This window comes from Glycine max, chromosome 3, assembly GCF_000004515.6.
Source record: "Glycine max cultivar Williams 82 chromosome 3, Glycine_max_v4.0, whole genome shotgun sequence".
Taxonomy (NCBI): Eukaryota; Viridiplantae; Streptophyta; class Magnoliopsida; order Fabales; family Fabaceae; genus Glycine; species Glycine max.
In genome coordinates, this window is record NC_016090.4 from 38,799,225 (window position 1) to 38,825,486 (window position 26,262).

The 26,262-nt window shown below is 31.4% G+C and overlaps 2 protein-coding genes across 3 annotated transcripts; both read left to right on the plus strand.

Moving 5' to 3' along the window:
* Positions 1-975: 975 nt before the first annotated feature.
* On the plus strand, positions 976-9,767 carry LOC100815900 (poly [ADP-ribose] polymerase 1). Of its 2 annotated transcripts, XR_413652.4 has the most exons (21): positions 976-1,180; positions 1,391-1,440; positions 1,551-1,770; positions 3,093-3,258; positions 3,372-3,702; positions 4,122-4,317; positions 4,397-4,564; positions 4,718-4,778; positions 4,871-4,931; positions 5,013-5,264; positions 5,423-5,657; positions 5,767-5,879; positions 5,949-6,025; positions 6,169-6,329; positions 6,794-6,985; positions 7,099-7,207; positions 7,558-7,640; positions 7,755-7,892; positions 8,352-8,534; positions 9,431-9,543; positions 9,632-9,767. XR_413652.4 is itself a non-coding variant. In XM_003521231.5 (20 exons), the coding sequence occupies exons 1-20, from the start codon at positions 1,031-1,033 to the stop codon at positions 9,476-9,478; spliced, it is 2,994 nt and encodes a 997-aa protein (XP_003521279.1). In that variant the 5' UTR covers positions 976-1,030; the 3' UTR covers positions 9,479-9,767. The 2 variants fall into 2 exon arrangements, 1 of the variants encoding a protein (XP_003521279.1); XM_003521231.5 differs by having other exon boundaries at positions 9,431-9,767.
* Positions 9,768-11,872: 2,105 nt separating this feature from the next.
* On the plus strand, positions 11,873-14,116 carry LBD14 (LBD domain-containing transcription factor). Its single transcript, NM_001353965.1, has 2 exons — positions 11,873-12,850; positions 13,559-14,116. The coding sequence occupies exons 1-2, from the start codon at positions 12,545-12,547 to the stop codon at positions 13,892-13,894; spliced, it is 642 nt and encodes a 213-aa protein (NP_001340894.1). The 5' UTR covers positions 11,873-12,544; the 3' UTR covers positions 13,895-14,116.
* The last annotated feature ends 12,146 nt before the right edge of the window (positions 14,117-26,262 follow it).

Consider the following 26,262-nt stretch of genomic DNA (forward strand, 5'->3'; position numbering starts at 1 on the left):
AGTAAAAAATATTTGGATTAAAGTGATTAGATAACTAAACTCACTTCTTTTTCATTCTCATATCCAAACTAACTCACTTCCTTTTCATTTTCATATCCAAACTTTCACACCTAACAAGCAGGGAATAAAGGAGAGAATACGAGATAGAAAAAGGGAGACAAAAAAAATTGAAAGTTCACTTTGTATAGTCATTTTTTATCTTTTTTTTTTTCCTTTTTCTTTCTTTACACAAATAAAAGAAAACGGATGGGCAAAGTTAATAGGTGAAAGCCCGCAAGGTTGGCTAGTACGTAATTTTGTACATTACTACATTTGAGGCTCATTATCACCATGGGATCCCAAAAAAGAAAAGAAAAAGGTTCTCATCATCTACAATGAGATATGACATTATTCAGTGAAAAGGAATGAATGTTACTCGTCAGTTTCTTGACTAGCTAAACCGATTGATAATTAGTATTCCCTCTTAAAACTTTAAAATACCAATAAGTTACATCCATTATAGTTCATTTGCTTGTGTAGAAAGGGTACAATTTTCCCCCCTTTAATTTGCACGATAGATCATATATTATGTTTCCTGAGAAAATAAATAAAAAACGATTTTCTTTAAATAAAAATCATAGTGTAATGCATTAAAAACATTACCATATTTATAAATTTTTAATCAATATCACAAGCATACACGTTAGCATCATCTTCCAAAACTTTTAGTTTAGTACTAAAATTTTTTGGAGGCTTATAAGACAACTTGTCTAGTACACTTTTTTGTTTTGGTTTGACCATACACGTTAGCATCATCTTCCAAAACTTTTAGTTTAGTACTAAAATTTTTTGGAGGCTTATAAGACAACTTGTCTAGTACACTTTTTTGTTTTGGTTTGACCATATCCGAGTTCAGAATAAAAAATAATAACAATAAATCAAATAAGGGAAAGTGATATAGTTAAAATAAATAATTAATGATATATATAAATGAGAGAGTAAAAGGAGGGAAGAGTGAGAGCAACGAGCGAGTGAGTGAAAGTGTGAGAGAATGTCTAACCCTCAAGACCAGAAACCATGGAAGGCGGAATACGCGAAGTCGGGAAGATCGTCATGCAGGACGTGCAAGAGCCCCATTGCCAGCGAAACGCTGCGTCTCGGAAAGATGGTTCAATCCACCAAATTCGATGGCCTCATGCCCGTAACATTGACATGCATTTTCTTCTCTTTTCTTTTTCCTTCAATATTCCTCACCCTCGTTCAATGTAAATGTAGCTTTAGCTACGCTAATGCATTTCACACCTTTCTTCTGTTTTTTACTTGCAAAAATAACCCCGCCGTAGGTTTTGATTTTTTTTTTTTTTATCTTCTCAATATACCGTATTTTAATCTGTATTTTATTTTCAATCAGATGTGGAACCATGCTGCTTGCATATTGAAGAAAGCCAATCAGATAAAATTGTAGGGAAATCTCTACTCGTTTGTTTCTTCGATGATAAATGTGTGTTTTTTGATTTCATGGTTTGACATTGACAAGTTTTTTGTCGTGGTGTACTACTGTTTTCATGCAGACTTGAAGATGTTGAAAACTTAGAGTCACTTCGTTGGGAAGATCAGCAGAAGATCAGAAAATACATAGAGAGTGGCGGCGGCGGCGGCGGCGGTAGCAGCAGCGGCAGCGCGGCAAAGTCGGACTCCAAGACTGTCAAAGATACTAAATGTGGTATTGAAGTGTCACAAAATTCTCGTGCCACTTGCAAGGATTGCGGTCAAAAAATTATCAAAGGAGAGGTTGGGTTGTAATGCTTTTCTCTATGTCGTGTTCCAAAGGCTAACTAACTTATTAGTGTGTGTTAATTGGAACGGATGGATTTTGTATTTTGGAAATGAGACCATGAGCAAAAACATGTTAATATTATCTAAAGATGGGGATTTTATGATTTTGGGCTTTAATTTGTCTTGTTTATCATAAGTTTACTTAGGAAAATAGCATATTTGGCTTTTAGTAATAGCTGGATGGTGATGCTGATTTAAGGGATGAAACTATAATATGCATACTTCTTATTTTTACTTCCTACTTCTAGTTTGCCATGTTTGAATTTGATTTTGATACCCAACATAATTGCTTTGGCAGCTAAAATGTTTGCTTCCTGTATTTTTTACCTGGGTGGTGTGTTACTATTCCATTCTGTGTTATATATTTGAACAAGCCCTGGTCCATGGTATTATAATTTTTATGCTATCTCATTGGATTCTCCATCTTGACTCTTGAGATTCTTGTTATATGGTTAAAATGCTCGAGGTAGTTTGTTCGTGACAAGGTACCAGAGTCTCTATGATCAAGTGGTCTCTAGTTTAATCCTTGCTGTCACCATTCTTCCAATAAAAGGTTGAACTTTCAGCACAAGGACTCCTGATTCAGGGAGTGAGCTAGAGATGAAATGTAAAACTATTCATGTGTCTTTAACAGCTAAGCTTTTGGGATAGTTGGTTCATGGCTTAGAAGAACAACAGAGTTCTTAATCCTTGGTAGAATGAGGAAGAGCATATTCATTTATCCAATTCCTCTTCAATTTTGTAATGCTTATATTCCTATAGAAAATAAAAGTCTTCTGGCCTCTTGTATGTAATTTTTCTTTAATAATTATGTAGATGGGACCATTGTGGGAGGTGCTAATCAGGGATCTAAGTCTCTCCTGAATTCTGGCTAGTGCTTTTGGGTTGAACTGGGAATTTTGCATCTAGTAAATTTTCCTTCCCCTCCTTTAACTATGAAGTCCTTAAAAGGTTAAAAAAATAAATAAAATATCCTGGGAGTGTTCAAATTAAGCCACTAATGTCCTAAATCATAATTTCATTTTGGGATTGCATGAAATCTGCCCAAGTGATGTTAGCAACAAGTTTATTCACACTTGTTAGATTTCATCTCATTCTCGTTAAGATTCTTAAAATTGATTGTCATGCATTCTGAGACCACTAAGATAATTTTTATCCCAGTGTACATTATTCAGAATTTTTCCTAATTGTTCACAAATCACAATCATATCGATTCATGCTCATATGTTACTGATGTTGGAATTGACTCCTTGCTGAATGTTTTGTATTTGATTTAGGTTCGTATATCTACTAAGCCTGGTGGTCAAGGTGCTAAAGGTTTGGCTTGGCACCATGCCAAGTGTCTCATGGAACTATCACCATCAATTGACGTGTATAAGTTATCTGGATGGAACAATCTCTCATCTTCTGATCAATCAGCTGTCAGTGACTTCGCTAAAAAGGGTGATTGATATTTTTAAGAAAGTCTGGTTTTTATTGCCATAGTGGTTGTTTGAATCTCTTTATTTTCACTGTAGTTTTAAGAATTGATTTCTTGCTCACTGCATTCTTTTCAGGTGGTAGTGATACAAAAATTGAGACTGAGGAGGGTAAAGAATCCACACAACAACAAACTTCCAAAGGTGGGATAAAACGGGGGAAGGATGTTGATAGTGAGCGGAAATCAAAAGTTGCTAAGGCCAAGGGAGATGTGTCTGTGGGCAGCGCAATGTTAGTGAAATCAGGGGAAGCATGTGATCTGGAGAAGAAAATGGAGACCCAGAGCAAAGAACTCTGGGATTTGAAGGACGATCTCAAAAAGCACGTTACAACAACAGAGTTGCGTGAAATGCTGGAAGCCAATGGTCAAGATTCATCAGGATCAGAAATTGATTTACGTGACCGCTGGTAATTTAATCTCATAGAGTTTTTACCCTGATGTTTAAAAAGTGTTTGCCTCATCCCAATATCTGCACTGTTAAACTTAATGTTTTCGACTCAATATGTTATAGTCTCTTTCTTCTTAGTTAGAAGTTGTCAATGATTTTATTGACAGTAGATTAGGTTTGTTTGTATGTTGAGTGTCCCCTATTATGTATGCTCACTTGCATTGAGCTCTATTATAATTTGTAATGGAATCATAGTTTATTCATCAAAAGGAAAAAAACAAATGCAAGCAAGTCTAGCACTTGTATTATTGTTTGGAGGGGAGAAAAATTTTCCCGATTCATTTTGTTTCCTAATTTTTTTTGTGATGTATTTTGAAAAGATTATGCATTGAAATATTTTAATTCTTCTAACTGTGATAATTATTATTATGATTTTAGTGCTGATGGAATGATGTTTGGAGCACTTGGTCTTTGCCCAATATGTTCTGGCTTTCTGCGTTACTCTGGAGGAATGTACCGGTGCCATGGCTACATTTCCGAGTGGAGTAAATGTTCTTACTCTACCTGTGAACCAAACCGTATTGAAGGGAAGTGGAAAATCCCAGAAGAAACAAATAATCAGTACCTTAAAAAAGTGTGTGAGGAAAAAGTTGTCATAAAACAAAACCAATAAATTATGATTTATGACTAAAGTTTTTTCTTACGGTTTACAGTGGTTCAAATCTCAAAAAGGGAAGAAACCAGTTAGGATATTGCCTCTTCCATCACCAAGGAAATCTGCTGAAAGTCAAATGATTGCTAGTCAGCATCATCATTCATCAAATAGTGAAAATTTGCGAGATTTGAAAGTTGCTATCTGTGGATTACCTAATGACTCAATTGTATTACTTCTTTCCATTTTTTCTTTTAACATTTATTTTTAGCACCCATTAATAAAGTCTACCACCCCCTTCCCCCATAAACATTATGAGAAATAGTCATGTTTGATTTGGATTTCTAGTATTTTGTACTCAGCTTCTGAGGTGATTTTACAGGCAGAATGGAAACGCAAAATTGATGGCATAGGTGGGGTGTTTCATGCAAAAGTAAATAAAGGTATCTGCTGCAGTGACCAATTTATGAAAATTAAAATTCCAAATTTTTTTTGCCTCGTGTACTATTTTTGTAATCTTTTACGTAACTTGTAGATACTAACTGCTTGGTGGTTGTTGGATCACTCAATGATGAAGCTGAGATGCGGAAGGCAAGGTATGGTGCACTCAAATTGTCAATCCCAACTTTATTTGATTAATTTTAATATCACTGACTTGGAAGAATTTTGATCTATAGGAGGATGAAAAAACCAATAGTCAGAGAGGACTATTTGATTGACTGCATAGAAAGAAAGAAAAGACTTCCATTTGATATGTACAAGGTTGAAATGATTGGTGAGACTTCTAGCATGGTCACCATTAAAGTGAAGGGACGTAGTGCTGTTCATGAGGCTTCTGGCCTACAGGATTCCGGCCACATACTTGAGGAAGGGAAAAGCATATATAACACAACTTTGAATATGTCTGATTTGTCTACTGGTACTAACAGGTGGGTTCATTATGTTTTAACTTCCTTTTCTTGGTATATACAAAAAAGCCTTTTTATTTTAATTGTGATTTGTTTTTATTTACTTGGTGAATCTCTCACATCACTTCCTTTCTTAAGATTCTTGCTTTGCTGTCCTAACTTTTTCTTCCCATGTAAAGCTACTACATTCTCCAGATAATCGAGGAAGATAAGGGGTCCGATTGCTATGTGTTTCGTAAATGGGGTCGAGTTGGAAATGACAAGATTGGAGGAACAAAGCTGGAGGAAATGTCAAAATCTGATGCAATATGTGAATTCAAACGATTATTCTATGAGAAGACTGGAAACCCTTGGGAGGCGTGGGAACAAAAGACTATCCAGAAGCAACCTGGAAGATTTTTTCCATTGGATATTGTACTTGTTTTTATCTTATTTTTAAAATTTATTTGTTTGATGTAAATATGTTATCATCTTCATCCATCAGGTGGATATTCAACTCACGGTTGTTACTTTGGACTTGTAGGACTATGGAGTTAACAAACAGGTCCCAAAAAATAAAAAAAATGATGCTGACAGCAAATTACCTCCTCCATTAATAGAATTGATGAAGATGCTCTTCAATGTGGAAACATACAGGTTATAGTCAAATACCTCTTCATTTTATTAGAATATATTTTGTGCAATACTGAGTCTTTAGTTTTGTAGAGCTGCCATGATGGAATTTGAGATTAATATGTCTGAAATGCCACTTGGGAAACTGAGCAAAAGCAATATCCAAAAGGGTATGTTAACACATTATTTTAAAACTTTTTATGGGCTATAGTGGTTCCCTATTTCGTTTGATTGATTGATCAAGCAACCCAATAGGGTTTATTAAAGTAATAATAAATGTTTGATATTATGCTGGTATGCTTCCTCTTCCCAGGGTTTGAAGCATTGACAGAGATACAAAATCTGTTAAAAATTAGCAATCCTGATCCATCCGTCAAGGAAAGCTTACTCATTAATGCCAGCAATCGGTTCTTCACCATGATCCCTTCTATTCATCCACATATTATTAGGGATGAGGATGACTTTAAGTCCAAGGTGGTACTATTTTTCAATTTGGGGTTTGGTAATGAAACATGAAATCAATTGATTCTTTTATTTTGTGTTAGTTCTCTACTTGCAACAATGACTCGTGGAAGTTAATAATTTTTGGCACTCTCCATAAAACTCAAATATTGAAATAATATTATATTTGAATTTTGAATACAGTAATGAAGAATTTATACTGCACCATCACATGATTTTTTGGTATACTGTCTTGCAATTTGACCTTGGGTTTTTAATCTCTAAAAGTTAGTTAGGAGTTAGGACTATTCAAACAAGACATGTGAAATTTTTAGTCTGTTTGTTTCAATAATGTTCAAGGAATGTCAAATATATGAATGATATAAAAGTTATCTAATTCTATCAGGACTATTCCTGATGACTTTTGCTCCTGAGGATTGACACATTTGATTCCCCTTTATTATAATTAGAATAGTATGGCCTTTCTTTTGTTTTAGGTGAAAATGTTAGAAGCCCTTCAAGACATTGAAATAGCCTCAAGATTAGTTGGATTTGATGCTAACAATGATGATTCCATTGATGATAATTATAAGAAGCTTCACTGTGATATATCTCCACTTCCTCATGATAGTGAAGAGTTTTGCTTAATTGAAAAGTTTCTCCAGAATACTCATGCCCCCACACATACGGTATGATTATATTTGGTATACAAGTGGGTGTTTGTGAATTATGTCTGACGTCTTTCATTTCTCACAAGTCACAATGTACATGTTTCCACTATCTTTGTAATCCATTTATGCAGGACTGGAGTCTTGAGCTAGAAGAAGTTTTTTCACTTGAAAGGGAAGGTGAATCTGATAAGTTTGCTCCTTACAGGGATAAACTTGGAAACAGAATGCTCCTATGGCATGGTAGGTTGTGGATATGTGATGCTTGCTATACTAGTTACTTGTATGTTTGCCGTTGTGAAATATTCTCCTATGACACAAAGAAAGAGTTGGAAAATATAAAGAAAGGAATGTATACAAATTCTTGTATCTGATTACTCCATACAAATGTCATGATAATATAATACTAGACCAGTGACCAGAGGAGTTTCAACTTTCAAAGGCTGAACTTTTAGGTTAAAAATTCTTTCATCTTTTCAACAAAAACAATCATATGGATGGCTATTTTGTTTTCATGTGCTATCCGCAGCTGTAGATGAAAATATGTACAAATTTGAGTTAGACACCTATGACAAAAATGCTCTCTATTATAGGTTCTAGGTTGACAAACTTTGTGGGCATTCTTAACCAAGGACTCAGAATTGCACCTCCTGAAGCCCCGGCTACTGGCTATATGGTTCTATCTATTACTCCCCTCTCATGCCTCCTTTTTTTTTGCTTATACTTTTGGATACAAATACCTAATTAACTTTCCACAGAAGCACTAAAGTCTGAATATTTTGCATTGCAGTTTGGCAAAGGGGTTTACTTTGCTGACCTGGTCAGCAAAAGTGCTCAGTATTGCTTCACTGATAAGAAAAATCCTGTTGGTCTAATGCTTTTGAGTGAAGTTGCGCTTGGAAATGTCTATGAGCTCAAGAAAGCTAAGGTCAGTCTGTTTTAATCCAATTTGTGCATGTAGCTTTTACTTCAGAGAAATAAAATCAGTTTTAAATAAAATCATTTTTAAATAAAATCAATAAAGTGTAAAAATTATTATTTCCTCCAAATAAGTTAATCCAAGCAATCACTGTGGTTGATTATTTGTAAGTGCATACACATTCAAAATGAGCCACAATGCTGCATTCAATACTGAATTTCTTATGTTTTTTGGGCTGTCATTGGGGTTTATGTTGTATTTATATCTATTAGTGGTATATACTCCATACCCCTTTTTTTTTTACATTGCCTTGCTATGTATTACCCCTTTTGGTACCTTTTATCTAATATATATATATATATATATATATATAAATATGTTGCCAATTTAAAAAAATACTGAATTTCTGCCTAATGGATTTGCAATAATTTTTTGTATCATACTGATTGTTTGTCCTCTGAGAAACAGTATATGGATAAACCTCCCGAAGGAAAGCACTCTACTAAAGGACTGGGCAAGAAAATGCCACAGGAATCGGAATATGTAAAGTGGAGGGGCAATGTCACTGTTCCTTGTGGCAAACCAGTGCCATCAAATGTCAAGAGTTCTGAGCTCATGTACAATGAGTATATTGTTTATAATACTGCTCAAGTAAGTTTCAAGTCTGGTGTCTTTGCCATATCATGCTAATGAAGCAAGCTAGGATTCTTGTAGTTTAAATTGTAATAAAATTTAGTGGGAAATTTCTACTGTCATTGCTATTATTGGTTTGCAGTTTTGATATATTTTTGCAGATTAATTGGGATTTTTTTATATTGAATTTTCTTGTAGTTGAATTATAGCTATGTTGAATGACAAACTTTTATTTGATTATGATAGAAATAATGTGCAACCGAGATAAAGAAAGAAGAATGAACAAACAGATTTAATGTGGAAAACTCTTGATGGGAAAAAACCACAAGCATAGGAGAAACAATTAACTATATTGAAAATTGATATAATAGAGATACAAAACTACTAAAACCCTAGCCCAAAAGCATACAGGTTCATACTGCACATCTCTGACCCCCAATCCCAAAAGGGATTAATGGTGGGATTTGGTCTTGAGCCTATCGACCTAAAACCTCTGCAGCCACCACAGACCCCAAAAAAATCTAAAAAATATTTCTTCATCAAATTAATTGCACTATAAGCTTTTCAATCTAGGCTAAGAATTGGGTCACCAGATATAAGATTATTTGTAAAAAAACTATTGTTGGAAACACTTCAGTTTCAGAGATAAATAACAAAAGTTAAGGATTCTTATCCCTGTGGTAGAAAGTACACAAACTGTTAGCAAGTATGGTGCCTGGTTTTGTATCTGATTAGCACGAGTAGTTGGTTGTTCTTTGTTTTTCCATTGCCATTTGTTAAAACTTGATTCGTGACATACTTGCACGGTGCTCTTTTTGAGTTTTTTTGGATTTATGATAAAGCCCAAAATGTTGTATTTCCTTTTCTTCTTTTGGTAATCTCATGCATGTGATTGGATGTGAACTTTTGTGCAGGTTAAGATGCAATTCTTATTGAAGGTGAGGTTTCATCACAAGAGATGAGGACTAGAGAGAAGTTTCTTGTTCTGGGGTGTCATCTACACTAAGCAGTTTTTTGACCATGACTAGTACGTAGTACATCTTGGATTCTCTAGAATTATCTTGATAATGTCTCATTTTGAGTTGACTAGAGATATTTCAACGGGTTTTTTGTAGGGCATGCTAGTGCAGGGATGTATTAGTTGAAACCCGTCACTTAGACCAAAAACATCTCATCCAATTTGTGATCTGGTTATCTGTATAGAACTGCTATTTTAATCTCAAACTTTTTATTGAGCTCTTCCCTTTTAAATATGTGTTGCATCAGTATAAGTGCTTTTATCATATACAAACACAAATCAGTTAAGGGTTTTTTTTATCTTACCAGTCTAGTAAATTTTCAAATAGGTATGCATAAATAGAAGAGCTATTTCCCTTCCTCTGTGAAGGAGGTACCCTGAAGTTGATAGGCTTTGTTATGAGGTTTTAACCAATATTCAGAAATAAGAATCAAGTGCATAGAAAGAGCTAGACTGGTATGGCCAAAAATAAAAAATAAATAAATAAAAGCTACCCTGGTTATGTGGCTGTTGCTTGTGGGGACTTTTGTTACACAGTATTATGTGGTCTGCATGTGTCATGTGAAAAGGTGATGCTATTAATCAATGCACCAATAATGTTGATTATGATATCATATCATGAGTGTATATAAAATATGTGAATGTTGCTTGCATATGCGTATCAAATCAAGTTCTCTGATGTTGGTGAGAACTTAAAGCTCAGGCGGCTCTTAGTAAGAGCCATGCATGACATGGGACTCTTCATGATTCAAACAGCCATTTCTCATTGTCAAGTATGACGAACTGCTGTCTCTTTTTATTTATTTTTGATTATGCTTATTATGATGTATGAGCCATCTCTACTTATTGTGTTTACTGATTTGTGATTTGTGGCTTATCTTGCGTCACTGACTAGTTCCTACCCACAAAATACATTATACAGCTGGTTCTTAGTGCCAGAATGTAATGCAGGCTAGTGTTTTTTATTGTTAGTTATTAGCCAATTTATCGTTTCTTCTGAATCTGGTCCAAGTATTTGGACTTTGCAAATTCATAGTGGCAGGTTTGAAAATTGTAACTTTATGTATAATATTAAAAAACAACCATTTTGAGTCCAGTCTTTTGAGCGTGACTCAATCAAGAAAGTGGTGCAGGTGATGATGTGAGTTGATTTTCAAAGTGATTATATTGCCGAAGAATGCAGATTTGATTTTAGATTCTGATAACGACCTTGAGATATCTTATGCTAGATGAATCTTTGAGTATATCCCCGTTCCTCTGACCGAATAGACAAAACTGCATGAGATTTGAATTTAATGATACACCCATCAACCAAAAAAGAATAATAGTAACAAATTAACAACACTCTTCTTTTCAAGTTAAAAACATGCAGCATGTTGAAGACAAAACCCACCTGTTTTATTTTTTTTGTTCACAAAAAAAAATCAAATTTCATTTCGAAATTTAAATTCTTTTTAAAGTGTGTTAAACTTCCTCGGTTGAAACAAATTAGTCTGACTTTAAGTTAAAGGATAATTACATGTAAAAAATTACTAGTATATATGCTTTGGGAAAAACTATCAAGAAATAGCAACTGTGAGAAAGCTTCCTTGCTTACTGTCGTATATCTTTTGCACTTTGCAGTTTCACGTTTCATTTTCTTTTTTTCTACACGTTTCATTTGTTCTGAGCTTCCTTTATTTTTTCAATTTTCTTACCATTTATCTACTCCTTTAACAATTCAGTAAAACATGATTAATATGATAATATGAAAAAAAAAATAATTAAAGGATCCGCTAAAAGTATTTTAATAGTAGAGGTTAAGAAATATGAGAGATAAAAAAAATAGAAGTCAGATAATATGATAACGTAGATTTAATTAAAAATTTAAAAGTATTTTTAAGGATTCAAATAACTGTACTAATTAAGTTAAAGAACACTAAAAAGTTAGTTAAGTTCAAAATAATATGTTAAGTTCAAAGATGAAATTAAAAAATTTATTTGTAGACATCTGACATTATAGAAGATAGATAGAAATTACGTGATAAATTTTAATTGTCATGTCATTATTAAAGACGTCATATAGGCATGCATGGTAAGACACATCTTAAGAATAACGAATGAAAATTAACAATTACACTAATTTATCTTTTTTTCACATTTTGATATCTAAATTTAAATTTTTTATCTTTATACAATTATCAAAAGGTCTGACATTTTAAGGACTAAACTGAGTATTTATCTATTTTTAATATAACAAATGCTTTATACTTTTGTACAACGATTGATAAACCCTTTTCTTAATTAAAATATAGTCTAGTTAATGTGTATAGTAAGAGAATTAAAATAAGTACTTGAGTAGTTTTAGTACTCTGATGAGCTCATGTTAAGTAGGAAGTTGTCGGTAGAGTTTACAGGCAGGTGGCAGTGTACTAACTAGAGTTAGGAAGCCACAAACGACAGCAGTTCCCAGGTGCGGCGTTCGGCGCAAAAATAAAAATAAAAACTACTGATCAACCAATTAAATAATTAAACTAAACCAAAACCATACCAACCCCATACAATTAATTAAAGACATGCACTACACGAAACAAATAATAGTACTCGTACTATACTACTATCAGCTTCTAAACGATACTAAAAAGTAAATAAATAAAATAGCCATGAGAGTCCAACTTACATTAACTTAATTGGTCTAAGCCCATTCATTAGAAAAACCAGAGGTTTATTGCTTTCACCATTTACAAATGTTTCCTCTGAACCCTACATCTGAGGTTCACATGTTTCCATTCATATTCTTATAAGACTCTTTTATGCACCTTATTCTCACTGTCCCACTTCCCCTGACCCCTCACTCTTCCATACTATAGTCCTCAGATTTTTAGTTTGCACCATTTCCTAGTGTGCCCGTGTGCCTACAAATTTTATTCACTTCCTCCCACTCAGGTCCTTTCTTTTCAAACATAAAATACATATCTTTCTCTCTCTCTTTGTGTGTTGGTTATTAGTACAATTATACTACTACTATACTATGGCTTCTGCTAGTGGAAATGGTGTCTCTAATGGCTCTGGCTCTCCTTGCGGGGCATGCAAGTTCCTCAGAAGAAGGTGTGCTTCTGATTGTATCTTTGCACCTTACTTTTGTTCAGAACAGGGCCCTGCTAGATTTGCAGCCATACACAAGGTATTTGGTGCCAGCAACGTTTCAAAGTTGCTTTTGCACATACCAGCTCATGATCGTTGTGAAGCGGTTGTCACAATCACTTATGAGGCTCAGGCTCGTATTAGAGACCCTGTCTATGGCTGTGTCTCTCACATTTTTGCCTTACAACAACAGGTATACCATTATATGTTCTTACAAAACTCATCTAAACTACGGAACTTTATGTTACTTTTTTTCTGGATATGATAGATCTTCTCATGTTCATTTTTTATGTTTATATATCCTGATAGACATCAAATAAGTAACGCATTAACACCTATTTAATGTAGGAAAAAAATTAAATATGGAGTTCTAATGGTGTTTTTTATGTTGTTGTCTAATTAGAATTGAAGTTTTGTTTTGGTAATCTACGTGTAAACATTTTTATTGAGATAAAACTTTAATTCTAATGGGAGAACAATACCAAAAATACCTAAAATATTGTATGTAGGTTTTATTCTTTTATGGCTTTCTATCATGGAGGAAATATACATAAATATCTAAACATAACAAGCCACTCGTTCATCAAATTCTCTTTAGTTAGAACTTGGTAATTTTTTCTTTCTTGTCTTTTCTTTTATATATGTTGGAAATTTGGAAAACCGTTCAACCAAACTAGCTACTCCTGTCTTTATCTCTTGCTTGAACTCTAGCTACCTATCTTTGGCTTCTATGATTCCTCAAGGGCCATTACTCCAACAAGAATAATATTTATTATTATCATTGGCTATATAAAATAACACACCAGTCAATTTATCTAGAAACAAACAAATTCTCTAATCACACTCATTAAAATTCTGACTTTTCTAATTTTCTTACATTTTCTTTTTTGTTGAAATGCAGGTGGCACGCTTGCAGGCACAGCTGATGCAGGTAAAAGCTCAGCTGACTCAGAACCTAGTGGAGTCCAGGAACATAGAGAATAATCATCATTTGCAAGGGAATAATAACAATGTTACAGGACAACTAATGAATCATCCATTTTGTCCCACTTACATGAATCCTATATCTCCTCAAAGCTCACTTGAATCAATTGATCACAGCAGCATCAATGATGGAATGAGCATGCAAGATATACAAAGCAGAGAGGATTTCCAAATCCAAGCTAAAGAAAGACCATACAACAACAATGACTTGGGGGAGCTGCAAGAACTGGCACTAAGGATGATGAGGAACTGATTAATTATGACTAGGTTAGCACCAAAGCTAGCCTTTTCATTTTCTAGAAGGGTGTTCCTTGATGTTTAGGGGGGGATGGTCTTTTGCTAGTGTTGTATATATAATGAGTGTCATGAAGAAAAACTGGTCATAACTGATGATAAGCCTAAAGTTTAAACTAAGCATTAGGCTTTTTTCTGTTTGTGGATTCAATCCAAAAGAAAATTAATTTTTTGCAGCCTAGCTAGCTGAGTCTGTCTCTCTCTTTCTCTATATATATGCGTGCTTAATGTTTTTGCTAAAATTAGCAGTGGTTAAATTTGAGTCTAGAAAATAATGTGGTTTTTGTTATGTGAACTACAGTAGAGCATAGAGACAGTCTTAAGCAAAAATGGCAAAAGGGAAGCCTAATGAATAGGGGTTGTCATAAATTATATATTATGCATTCTTTGCCTGTCAAGCTTAAATAATTATGGTGCGTACCTTTGAATTATGAGTTGTCCTTCGTTTTTTCCCTCGCTTAATGGGAGATTTTTTTTTTCTCAACAAAACCACACACTTAATTGAACTTTCTAGATGACATTGCTTGACACGTTGAAATTTATGTTTTATTTATGATGGAAATCCCCCATCTAGGTTAATTTGGATTTGTTAAAAGACAAACACATACTGGTCTCAGCTGTACTACTTTAGCGAATAATCTCTTTCACGTTTCTGAGGTGTTTGGCGACAAAAAGTAATATCACAAAGTACTTTACACACTAAGCTTCAATTTACTGAAAAATGAATTATAAACAACACTATCTTCTATTGTATTTGATAATTTGTTAATTTTTTTATGGAGGGAGGGGGAAGCAACAAAGAGACCAAAAAGAGATCATGCATGAGCCTTAATCATTGCATATTAGTCCATATAATATAAGTTTGAGCTTTTTTTTCTCTCCCCATTTTATATATGTTGCAAAAAAACCGGTGAGAGGAACTTAAGTCAAAAGTGATCAAGATGCCCCATCTTCTTCAACATGTTTAGATCCAAATGCAATGTTCCCTTGGGTGCATTGATGAGACATTTTTCTAAGAATTCTTTTTGCAAGGGGGCTAGAGGGGACTTGGATGCTACCATTATAGTTAAAAGCAAGCACAACCCAAGGGTGAGTATATCCAATGGACCCTAATTTACTAACAGGTAGTTTTACCTAACATTACTATGCTAATCTAATTGTAATATCAATATACCAATGATTTTGTATTCGTACAAGTAGACAAAGTGTCTCCCGGGTTGAATACATGGGCAAGATCACTATTTTTATTTAACCAATTAACCTCATTCTATGGTAACATCAAATAAAGAGCCTAATCCTATAAAGCGTTGCAAGCTAGGGAACTAGTCGGCAATATATATTTTAGAAGTAAATGCTTTGATTCATTTGGTAGAGCCATTAAGTTGAATAAATTTAGTGGGGGGTGTTGGCACTTTTACGTACGGTGATGATCAAATAATGAAAGAGTTGTAGTAATAAACCGACAGAAATAGAGAACCGTACTATATATCGAATCGATTCGGTCTTGCAAAGTGCTGTTCTTGTGATCAAAATGTACTTTTAAAATTAACTTGTTGGTTAATCGTGAAACTATTTTATGATTTCCTTGCATGCCACTCAAATATTATTGGTGAGTTCGTACTAATTTTGATCGGTAAAATAAAACCAAGCATGCATTGTGTACCTTATAAATTATTTAATTAAATACAGAAAATATAATTTGGTCTTAGACTTCTGCTCACACAATAATAGGTGATACCTTGCATAGGGGAGACAAGACTAGTAGACAGGGATCTTGTTCAACACTTTCATAATAGAGTTCAACTATGGGGACCATATACGCAGAAACTCGTAGTGAAGCACAAGTAACGGATCAAGAGTAAGAGAAATTCAAGTAATATCACCTAATTAATAATGAGTACTCCTAATGAAAATTTGCATGTGTGTGTGTCCAATGAGATATAAATTAAATCTGAAATTTCAAATCATTGAAGTGCCTTTGAAAACGAGTTTTAAGTCTTAATTTTCAATTGGATTCACCTCAATTTGCTTCCTTAAAATAAACGCTTCTCAAATCTCAAGCATGTAGAAAATTATTATATATATCCAGGAAACAGAACTAGAACTAGCAGAAAGATCTCCTATGGTTATAGGCTTATAGGACTGTAAGAAAATGAATGAAATGTGCAGGCCAATATTTGAAAGTTGTTGTTTAAGTATTAATGGACCACCTTTAGAACCGGCTACAGAAACTTGCATATGGACAATAAAATAAGCATCCTAAGTCATGTCACAATGATTTAATTAATGAAAAAAAATATGTATATAGATAATCAGTCCAATTAAACGGCCATTAATTCCATAATTTGTCTAAAAGAATTAAAGATTATCTTTTTAACTAGACTATTAAGAAATTAATTAAGGAACTAAAAACAGAAAATATTTATTGTGAAAATAAATAAAGTCATGAACATCGGAGAATATAATTTTGCATATTTTAATAAAAAAAATCCTTCTTTTATACTGTAATTGCTTAACCAATATCATAAGTACATTGATTAATATTTATCATTAAAGAATGACAAAGCAGATAAAAGAGCAATTAAAAAAAACTTTTAGCCGGACCATTATTTGCACCAGAGAAAGTAATTAATATATTGGCAGACCCATTAGTTTAATTGGAGATGAGTGATTATGATTAGCGGAACGTGAGAGCAAAAGTTGTTCCAAAAAAGTAAAATATGGGACCTGTGCTAAGTGAAGATTTATATTGGTCTTTACTTATTCTGATGAGTTGCTATGTGATAAATAAAATAAAGAAATAGAGTCAAAAGACGGGAGTAGAGAAGATAAGAACAGAGTGCAGAGTGGTATATATATTTCTTGCCATACTCAACAATTTATATGTGGAAAATATATATATATATATATATATATATATATATATATATATATATATATATATATATATAATCCGTTTACACCAAGTGTAAAATGTTTTACACAAAATTTTTGCCACCCAATTTAAATAATCTAAAAACTAAAATTAATTCACTTAAAAAATTTAATTAGCTAATCACCAACATTATTATTTCTAATTAAACGAATTGATAAAAATCATTAATGACAACACTAAATAATAATTTTCGTAATATTTGCCAGTCTTATTTACATAAAAAAAGATTTAAAATATTTATCATTTGTGTGCTAACGAAAATTGAAATTTGTATCATCATCCAAACTCTCAAAAGTATAACTTTTCATGTCCTCCACTTCCATGAACAACATATGTTTCACAATTCAATAATTAATATTCCTGAAAGATATAAAAAAACAAATATTAAAAAGTGAAAAATAATTATGATTTTCTGTGAATTTTTTTTATAGTTAATATCCTCTTTTATGATCATATAAAATAGTCCAGTATACAATAAAAGCATTACATATGGATAGGAAAAAAATAATTTTTAGTTATTAATAAACTCAAATCTAGTATAAGGAGTGACCAACCCCCTTATATATCACATAACCCATGTAAAGAACTTAGCAAAAGAAAGATGTTCATGGATGATAAATATTATTTTTAGCAAAGGAAAACGTTATAGATAATAATTTTTTTTATAGAATTCAAAATTTTGTTTTGACAAAGATAAAATTGGCAAATATCATAAAAAATATTATCTGGTGATATTATTAATGATTCTGATTAATTAATTTAATTAGAAATAATAAAATCATATCTCATGATTTACTAATTAGAATTTTTAAATTTTTTAAGTGAATAAATTTCAGCTTTAGATTATTTAAATTGAGTATTCAAATTTGGTGTAAAACTACTGATGTAAACGGATCCTATAAATAATTAAAATTAAGATTAAGACTATCTTTGATAACATTAAAACTCGCTTAAGTCTGATGTATGATTTTTTTTAAGCGAACCACACGGTCTACAAAGCTATGATCTACGTGATAGTTGAAGTTGGATTTACGCATTCTTTTCATATATATTCTTTAATACCCGCAACAACTATAATTCTTAAAATCAATGAAGTAAAATGAGTAGATAAAATTAATAACCCTTTATAGATATTCGAATTCCTTAATTCAATAGTTTTTTTAAAGTATCTATAAAATAAATTGAGTAAATAAATAATAAAATTATTAAATTAATTAATACTTATTACATAGATTATTCCAAAATATAATAATTTATTATAAATATAATTAAAAATATATGATTATTACATATTACATATCTAAAATGTTTTATTTATCTGAAAGAATATCTTTAATTTTTCATTAATTAGATCAATAAAATTAAATTTAATATATATCAAATAATACAAATATTTTAAACATGGAATACAGATGAATCATCATCAATTATATATGGGAGTCTTGTAAATTATTTTAATCATCACCAATTATGCAGTATGTTTTTGATCCCCGGGATTGGCCAAAGGACTGCATATTGGTCCATTCTATTAATTTACTCCTCCTGCGTGTTAAGATTTAAAAGTGGGACACACGTGCAACTTTAATGTTTGATTTAACATGGATGTCACTGACGTTTATTAAACACGGGAGTTTATCTTCAAAAGAAACAAGTAGCTGCCTTTCTTGTTTCTTATAGCAAAATAATTTTCATTTTTACTGTATCAGTGATGTGAAGTAATTATTTATTTTATTAATGATTAATTTTTATTAAAATTTTAATTAATTATTTTTAATAAATTTTTTCTTTCTAATTATATAATTTTATTTACAAGACTTAAATCTAAGTTTTTATTAACAAAATTATTCAAACTAACAACATATTCTTTGGGAATAAATCTGTAGCTAGTATTGTGGGTAATTGTCCCCGCTAAAATTTTAGTGCAGCCTGTTATTATATATACTATTATATTTTAATTGATCTCACTTTATATAATATAATGTATATTTAGTGTTTCCGTTCATATTTTATGTCATACAATTCTTTATGTAATTCCCCTCATTGAACAATTGTCCTCATAATTTTGATAAAAACATTTATAAAATTTCCTATGATAATATACTATATTTTTTGACAAAAAATCAATTACTTGTGTACTCATTGAAAATAGAAAAATTTAGTTTATTTGTTATAGTCTATCATGTATTTGTTATTTGTTTTTACCAAATGCATTTATTTTTGTTTCTGTTTTATATTTTAGTTACATAAGTGTCAAATTAATTGTTACTTGTATAATCTTTAAGTTATAATCTTTATTGGACATGCATATCCTTAAATGTAATAAGTAATGAATATAATAATTAAATATATAAAATATTAATAATTAAAATTTATTAAGAAAAGAAATTGTGAACTCGCATGCATAACCCTGTTTTACTTTTGTTATTCAATATCTTATGAAAGTTTTTTCTGCTAGGAATATCTAAAAATCTTATGTCAAACTATATAAGAGATAGTTAAGACAAATTCTAACATGGACCTATGACTCAAATGCTCATGATGGATCAGTGCAAAAAAAGTGGTACTGTAGCTAAGTATGATATGATTGATGGGATGAGTAAACAAGTTTTAACCCTTTAGGTTCATAATCAGTTCCTCATCATCCTTAGTGCCAATTCTTGCAACTCCCCCAAGTCATTGTTGTTGTATGGTTTTTTTCTATAGCTTGGATATGGAAATCCTTTCTCCTTTGTATGTCTTGCATGCTCATTCCATCATTGATATTGTTGTGATCAATTGACTCAAGAGAGCTTTGAGGAGATATAGGTTTCATGTAAGTGGGATAAAATGGATGGTTCATTGGTTGTCCTGAACGCTGTTATTATTCCCTAGCCATTGATGATTATTCTCTATGTTCCTAGACTCCACTAAATTCTGAGCCAAATGAACCTTCACCTGCATCAGTTATGTTTGCAAGCATGCTTCCTACATTTCAGCAAAAAAAGTGGTATGTTAGATATCATTTAAAATAAATCAATGATAGAAATACACACAACTGTCTTTCTCCTATTAATTATAATTTTAAATTAAAAAATCATACTATATCAATGAATTGTCATTTTTAACCCTATAGGTTTATAAGCCACTTCGTTCCTCCATGTCTTTTGCGATTTTTCTTCCCCAAAACCCATTATCAAAATTGTTTCAAAGATACCAGTGCTACAAAGTTGAGCACCATGCCTTTACGCCTTTTCTAGTTGACATTAGACCTCCGTCACTCTAAGGTTATGTTCGACAAGGTATTTCAATTAACTTTTACTTTTTTTTATTAGTTAAAAAATTCATTTAGTTGTTTGATAAACAAGTTTTTTTTTAGTAACTTTAGCGTTTTTTGAAACGCTTAGCTATTGGCTTCTAACTTTTTATATTTTTTTTACTTTTATCCTCAATACATTATTCATTTTCCTTGTTATATTTTTTAAATAAATCATGATTTTGTTATTTTTTTGTCATTTTATACTTTTCAACTATTTCGACAGTTAATTTTACAGTACACTTCTAATTTAATAAGTTAATTTTTTAGTTACTATTTAACTTTCCAGTTTTCCAGTTTTCCAGTTTTCAACTAACTTTTTAGTTAATTTTTCCGAACATAACTTAAGTCCCATATGGTCACGTCGTCACTCTTGTGAGACCCGATTGTGGAGCAAGAGGTGTGCGATGGTGTTGTCATTGTTGTAACATCTCTGATTGTCGACTTCTTGACGGCTCACATACTACAACATTTCACACGATGACACTTCAGTCAATATTCTTGTTAGTCAGAACCTAATATCAATCAGAACTCTCTGTAGGTAGCCTTTTCTGAGACCTCAACAATCAATGTCTGATTTTTTTCAAGATCAATGTTTGTCTCCACAAATCAATATGAGACTTTTTAGCATGTTTTATCCTCACTCACATTTTTCGAGAAAACTTCCTAGAAGGTCGCCCATCTCATAACTGCTTCAAGCCAAACACATTTAACTGTGGAGTTCTTACTACCAAAAAATAGATGCATCGTGTTAGTATATGTAGTACCAATTAATTCTTTTAAGTTATCATCAACTGTACAATCTCATACCTGCACAATCTCTAGATCTCTCTCTTTCCGGTATGATTCATCGGGGTGTTACAACTGTAGTGATCGTCCATGACTACGGAGAGAGGGAGGAAGGAAAAATAAAAAGAGAAGAAAGATGATGTCGTCAAGGAGGCTATTGTTGCTCTCTATTTTTTGTGTCTTTTTTTCCTCTATTTTTTTTGCATATGCAATACTTCTTATCCCCCAAAATAGTGACCTCAAAACCTTCTCCTAAGTTAATTTTGTGTCACAAACACCATCCTCTGCGTATTGGGTGTGTTGCGGTTAGTAATCACAAGGGAGAAATCAAAGTTAATCACAACAAATTTAAGAGGTGAAAAGGTGTGAGCTTTTAAAGTGTTACTAGCAATGGAGTCATACTATGCACCACCACCATTCTATGGCAATATGTGACTTTAAAGACTTTTAAATATTTATTTAAAATTTCTAAAATAAAAAAATGACAAATAGAAGAAAATAGTAGAAACCACTCAAGATAGAAATGTGAGTCATAATAATTAGAGGAACATTTTCAATTTACCACCGTCGTCATCCTAGAGTTTGCCACCATCAACTCTATTTTATCTCTCAAAACAATAATTTATTTTAAAGAAGAGTACTTGATAACTATTCACAAACAATGGAGTTGCCTTGAGACTTAAAGGGTTTTGACTTTCAAGCTCATGAGCAAAGAATATGGCACTGTTCAAAAATAATTCAAAGAAGGTTTAATTTGTAATTTTAATTTTTAAAATAAAAAATATTTACTAATATTTAGCTATAATACTCCTTTGCATTGGTCCATCATGAACCATTTGAGGCACTAGTCCATGCTAGAATTTGTCAATGGTTAATGATTGTTTAACTAAAGTGTATGACTCGTGTCATGCACCGGTAAATATTGTTTACAAATGTTCCCTTTGAACCCTACATATGAGGTCCACATGTCCCATTCACATTTCTTATAAGACTCTTTATGCTCTTTATTCCCATTGTCTCACTTCCCCTGACCCCTTCCTTTCCCATATCATAGTCTTTAGATTTTTAGTTTGCACCATTTTGTAGTTTGCCTACAAATTTTATTCACTTCCCTTATTCGGGTCCTTTCTTTTCACATATAAAACACACATCCATCTCTCTCTATTTGTGTGTTGGTTATTACTATTATACCACTACCATACTATGGCTTTGCTAGTGGAAATGGTGGCTCTAATAGTTTTGGCTCTCCTTGCGGGGCATGCAACTTCCTCAGAAGAAAGTGTGTTGTTGACTACTTCTTTGCACCTTAATTTTGCTCAAAACAATCCCCTGCTAGATTTGCAGCCATACACAAGGTCTTCAAAATCAATTTAGAATGATGATGCAATAAGAGAAACTTGTCCTGTAGTGTTGAAAATATGGAATCGATAAAAGAACGAATACAAGTTGAAAAAGATAAATTCAATTGAATTCAATATATTGAAAAAGGTTACTTGATGTTCTTGAATAGGATAATTCAAAAGAAAGGCAATCGAGAGCGTTAAATCAAACGATCAGAGTAGCATTTATCAAGCGGTTAGCCAATATTCAAATTTGGAAAAGGTGCAGAACAAATGGCAAGATCTAAAATAGTCAATTTATTTGGTTATTAACATTTTCATACTTCTTGTATACCATATTTTGTCGCACTTATTGCTTTTCGGTTCTACAGAATGTTGGGCGGTCAAGAGCTAACATGAGAATAAAGTAGGTGTAGCGGAGATGAGGATGTTGCGGTGGATGTGTGGTAAGACTCGACAGGATAAAATTAGAAACGAAGCTATTAGAGAGAGGGTTGGAGTAGCGCCTATTGTAGAGAAGATGGTGGAAAATAGACTTAGGTGGTTTGGGCATGTAGAGAGAAGACCGGTAGACTCTGTAGTGAGGAGAGTAGACCAGATGGAGAGAAGGCAAACAATTCGAGGCAGAGGAAGACCCAAAAAGACTATAAGAGAGGTTATCAAAAAGGATCTCGAACTTAATGATTTGGATAGAAGTATGGTACTTGATAGAACATTATGGCGGAAGTTGATCCATGTAGTCGACCCCACCTAGTGGGATAAGGCGTTGTTGTTGTTGTTGTTGTTGTTGTATTGCTTTTCGGTTCTACAGAAACATGTATGTTCTTGCCTATTTCTTTAATTTTCAATTCTAATTCTATCTCTATTTTACTTTTTATGACTCCTTCTCTTTTAGATAATGTTTCTTCTATCTATAACCTATTCTTCTATGTATGACACATTATTTATTATTTTTTGAATGCTTTATTATAGAATTTTATGTTATCATAAATGTGTTAATGTATTTGTAATGTTAGTTCAAGTATTTTTTATGCATATTTAGAAAAAGTATTTACGCTTGTATGAATCAAGTATTATAACCCGAATACTCATTTTATACTTAGTATAAAATTTGTTCTTATAATAAGTTTTTAGAAAGATATTGTTTCTTAAATTGAAATTCTAAAGATTGCTTGTTTGAAAAAAAAAAGGAATCTTAAGTGTTTTGATTTAGTATAATTAGTCCTAAAATTAAACTTTTGTTTGTTGATTTAAAGTTTTGAATCTAATATCAAAAATTCTTGATCAACACCAACTCATGATCATTGTAAAGTAGCTATCACAATCACTTATGAGACTTAGACTCGTATTAGAGACCTTGTCTATGGTTGTGTCTCTCACATTTTTGCCTTAAAACAACAAGTAATTATATACTATGTTTTTACAAATCTCATCAAAACTTTTGAACTTTGTTACTTTTTTTTCTAAAAATGATGAATATTGTCATGTTCATTTAATTTTGAATTGATATGAAATTTTGTATATATGTGTATATACACACAATTATTTTAAAAAAAACATATTTATGTGCATGTACACGCACGCATGCATATGCACAAACACACACATATATATCCACACACATGTATATTGTCCCTAGAACTTAAAATTCTAGGATTCGTCCCTAATATTAGTAAAATAAAAAAAATAAAAGTTTTGCAAACATTAAAAAAATGCTTTAAATTGAATGATAGATGCGAGAGGATTGAAATATGGTTCAGATCTTTATTTTAAGATTGAACTTATTGAATAATGATTACTAGTATTTTGCATCATTGTAAATATTATTTTTTTACTATTAAAGTTTTAAAACTATGGAATTTTTTTTTTCAAAATGGAATCATTGAAAATTCTTAAATATTGGAGTACTACAATATTAGAAGATTCTTTTACAGGAATGCATATTTTTTTAGGGAATGGATATTTTTTAACGTGGTACGCAAAATTGGGATTAATGTTTAGGACATTAGCACCAAGTAAATTAATTACTTCACATTCTAAAAGAAAAATTCCTAAAACAATGACAGACATTAACTATAGAGGACCAATATTGATATTTTTCACTTTACATTACTAAACCAACTAGAACAAAAATATAGGGACTAATCGCTAATAGGCATCTGTCCTACCTTACCTAATTAGTTTTAAATTTTAATATCATTCTAGTCTGAAAAATTATCAATTATTGTAAAATTTAGTTTGTATTAGTGTGTTTATTAGAGGTGTTTGCATATTGGATTGTATCAGTTATGAAGAAAAAAATCATTCAATCCAATCATTTTGGTCTTGTTGATTTATCATTGAATCAGTTTGGCTTAAAATTGTAATATGATTTGATCCCATTTAAAGAGGTTTGGAATTTGATTAGTTTTATTCATAGTTTTTTTTAGAAAATAGTAAATAAAATATAGTAATATATATATATATATATATATAAAATAAAAAATAATTTAAAATATCAAATATTTAATTTATATGTCATTATAAAACTAATGATATAGTATATTTATGTATCTTAACTCAAATAGTTAGTAAAAAAATTCTTTAATTGAATATATTTTCATAAATAGGTATAAGTTATATGATAATTTTACAAATATATAGGAAATGAAAATAAAAATATGAGTGATATTATAATTTATGAATGAAAATATATACATATGTAAGATTGGATTAGATTATATTGATTTTTAAAATTAAATTTGATATGTGATCCAATATAAAAATTTGTTTTTCAAATTTTGATCTTTTCATTTTTAATTTATTCAGTTTTTTGAATCGGTTTATGAATACCTCCAAGTGTTTAGGACTAGACAACTACATAATAATATATGTGATAAGTAATGTGTCACATCACACATTTGTTGTGAGGTTAGCAGATGACTAACAATAAGGATTAACTTAAGTGACATAATTTCAAGAATTTAATTGTTATTTTTTAATTTGGCTTAATACATAATTTATGAGGTTCAAACCACTTTCATCCAGGAAAAAAAGAATACTATATTAACCCTCCTATCATGGTTTACAACAGATTGAATTTAAGGGAAAAAAATCCACAATCCAAACAAAATCAAAGAGATCAAAAGCTAATCTAGCTAAACCATGTGCAACACTATTAGCTGATCTTTTAGTGTGCACTAACAAACTGTTCAGCCTAGAACTCAAAAGATCACTATTTTAATTTTCATTATTTAATTTAAAATATCAAAGATTAACAAAGGGAGAGACACATTTTACTGCTTAATTATCATTATAAGAATTTTAGTATTCAAGTTTTGTTTTGCACATTTTACCATTGTGTTTTTTTATTTTATTTTCACACATTTTATCTCCAACTTTTTTCTGCACATTTTAAGATCATATTTTTTCTTTGCATTTTATCAGCTTATTTTTTTAATTTATGTGTATTTTAGCATGATATTTTTAATTTTTCACACATTTTACCAACATGTCACTAACAAAGCGAAATTACTTTTAGGGATACATCAACACTTTATTACACATTTAACATATGTAAAATGCACAAAAAATAGTAAACATGATGTAAAGTACATAAAAAAATCAAATGATAAATTTTACAAAATAGAGATAATTGAATGGTAAAATGTTTAATTAAGCATTTTAATTTTAAAGACAAAAAATGTTGTACAATTTTATAAACCAAAATTGGCATTTCCTCATCTATATGCACATGCATGTCAATGAATATTTTTGTTTTGTATAGCATAGGTCATTGTTACTTCCTTTTATTTTGTATGTACACAAAATCTTACTAAAAGAGGTAGAGAAGAACATGAACTATCAAGCATGTTGCTCCATCTCTGGTTTTCTATTATTTATTTATATGATAATAAAAGAAAATATTCTTCAAAACAGAAAATCAGAGACAAAAAGCATGAATCAATAATTCAGCATGTAAGTTCATCCAT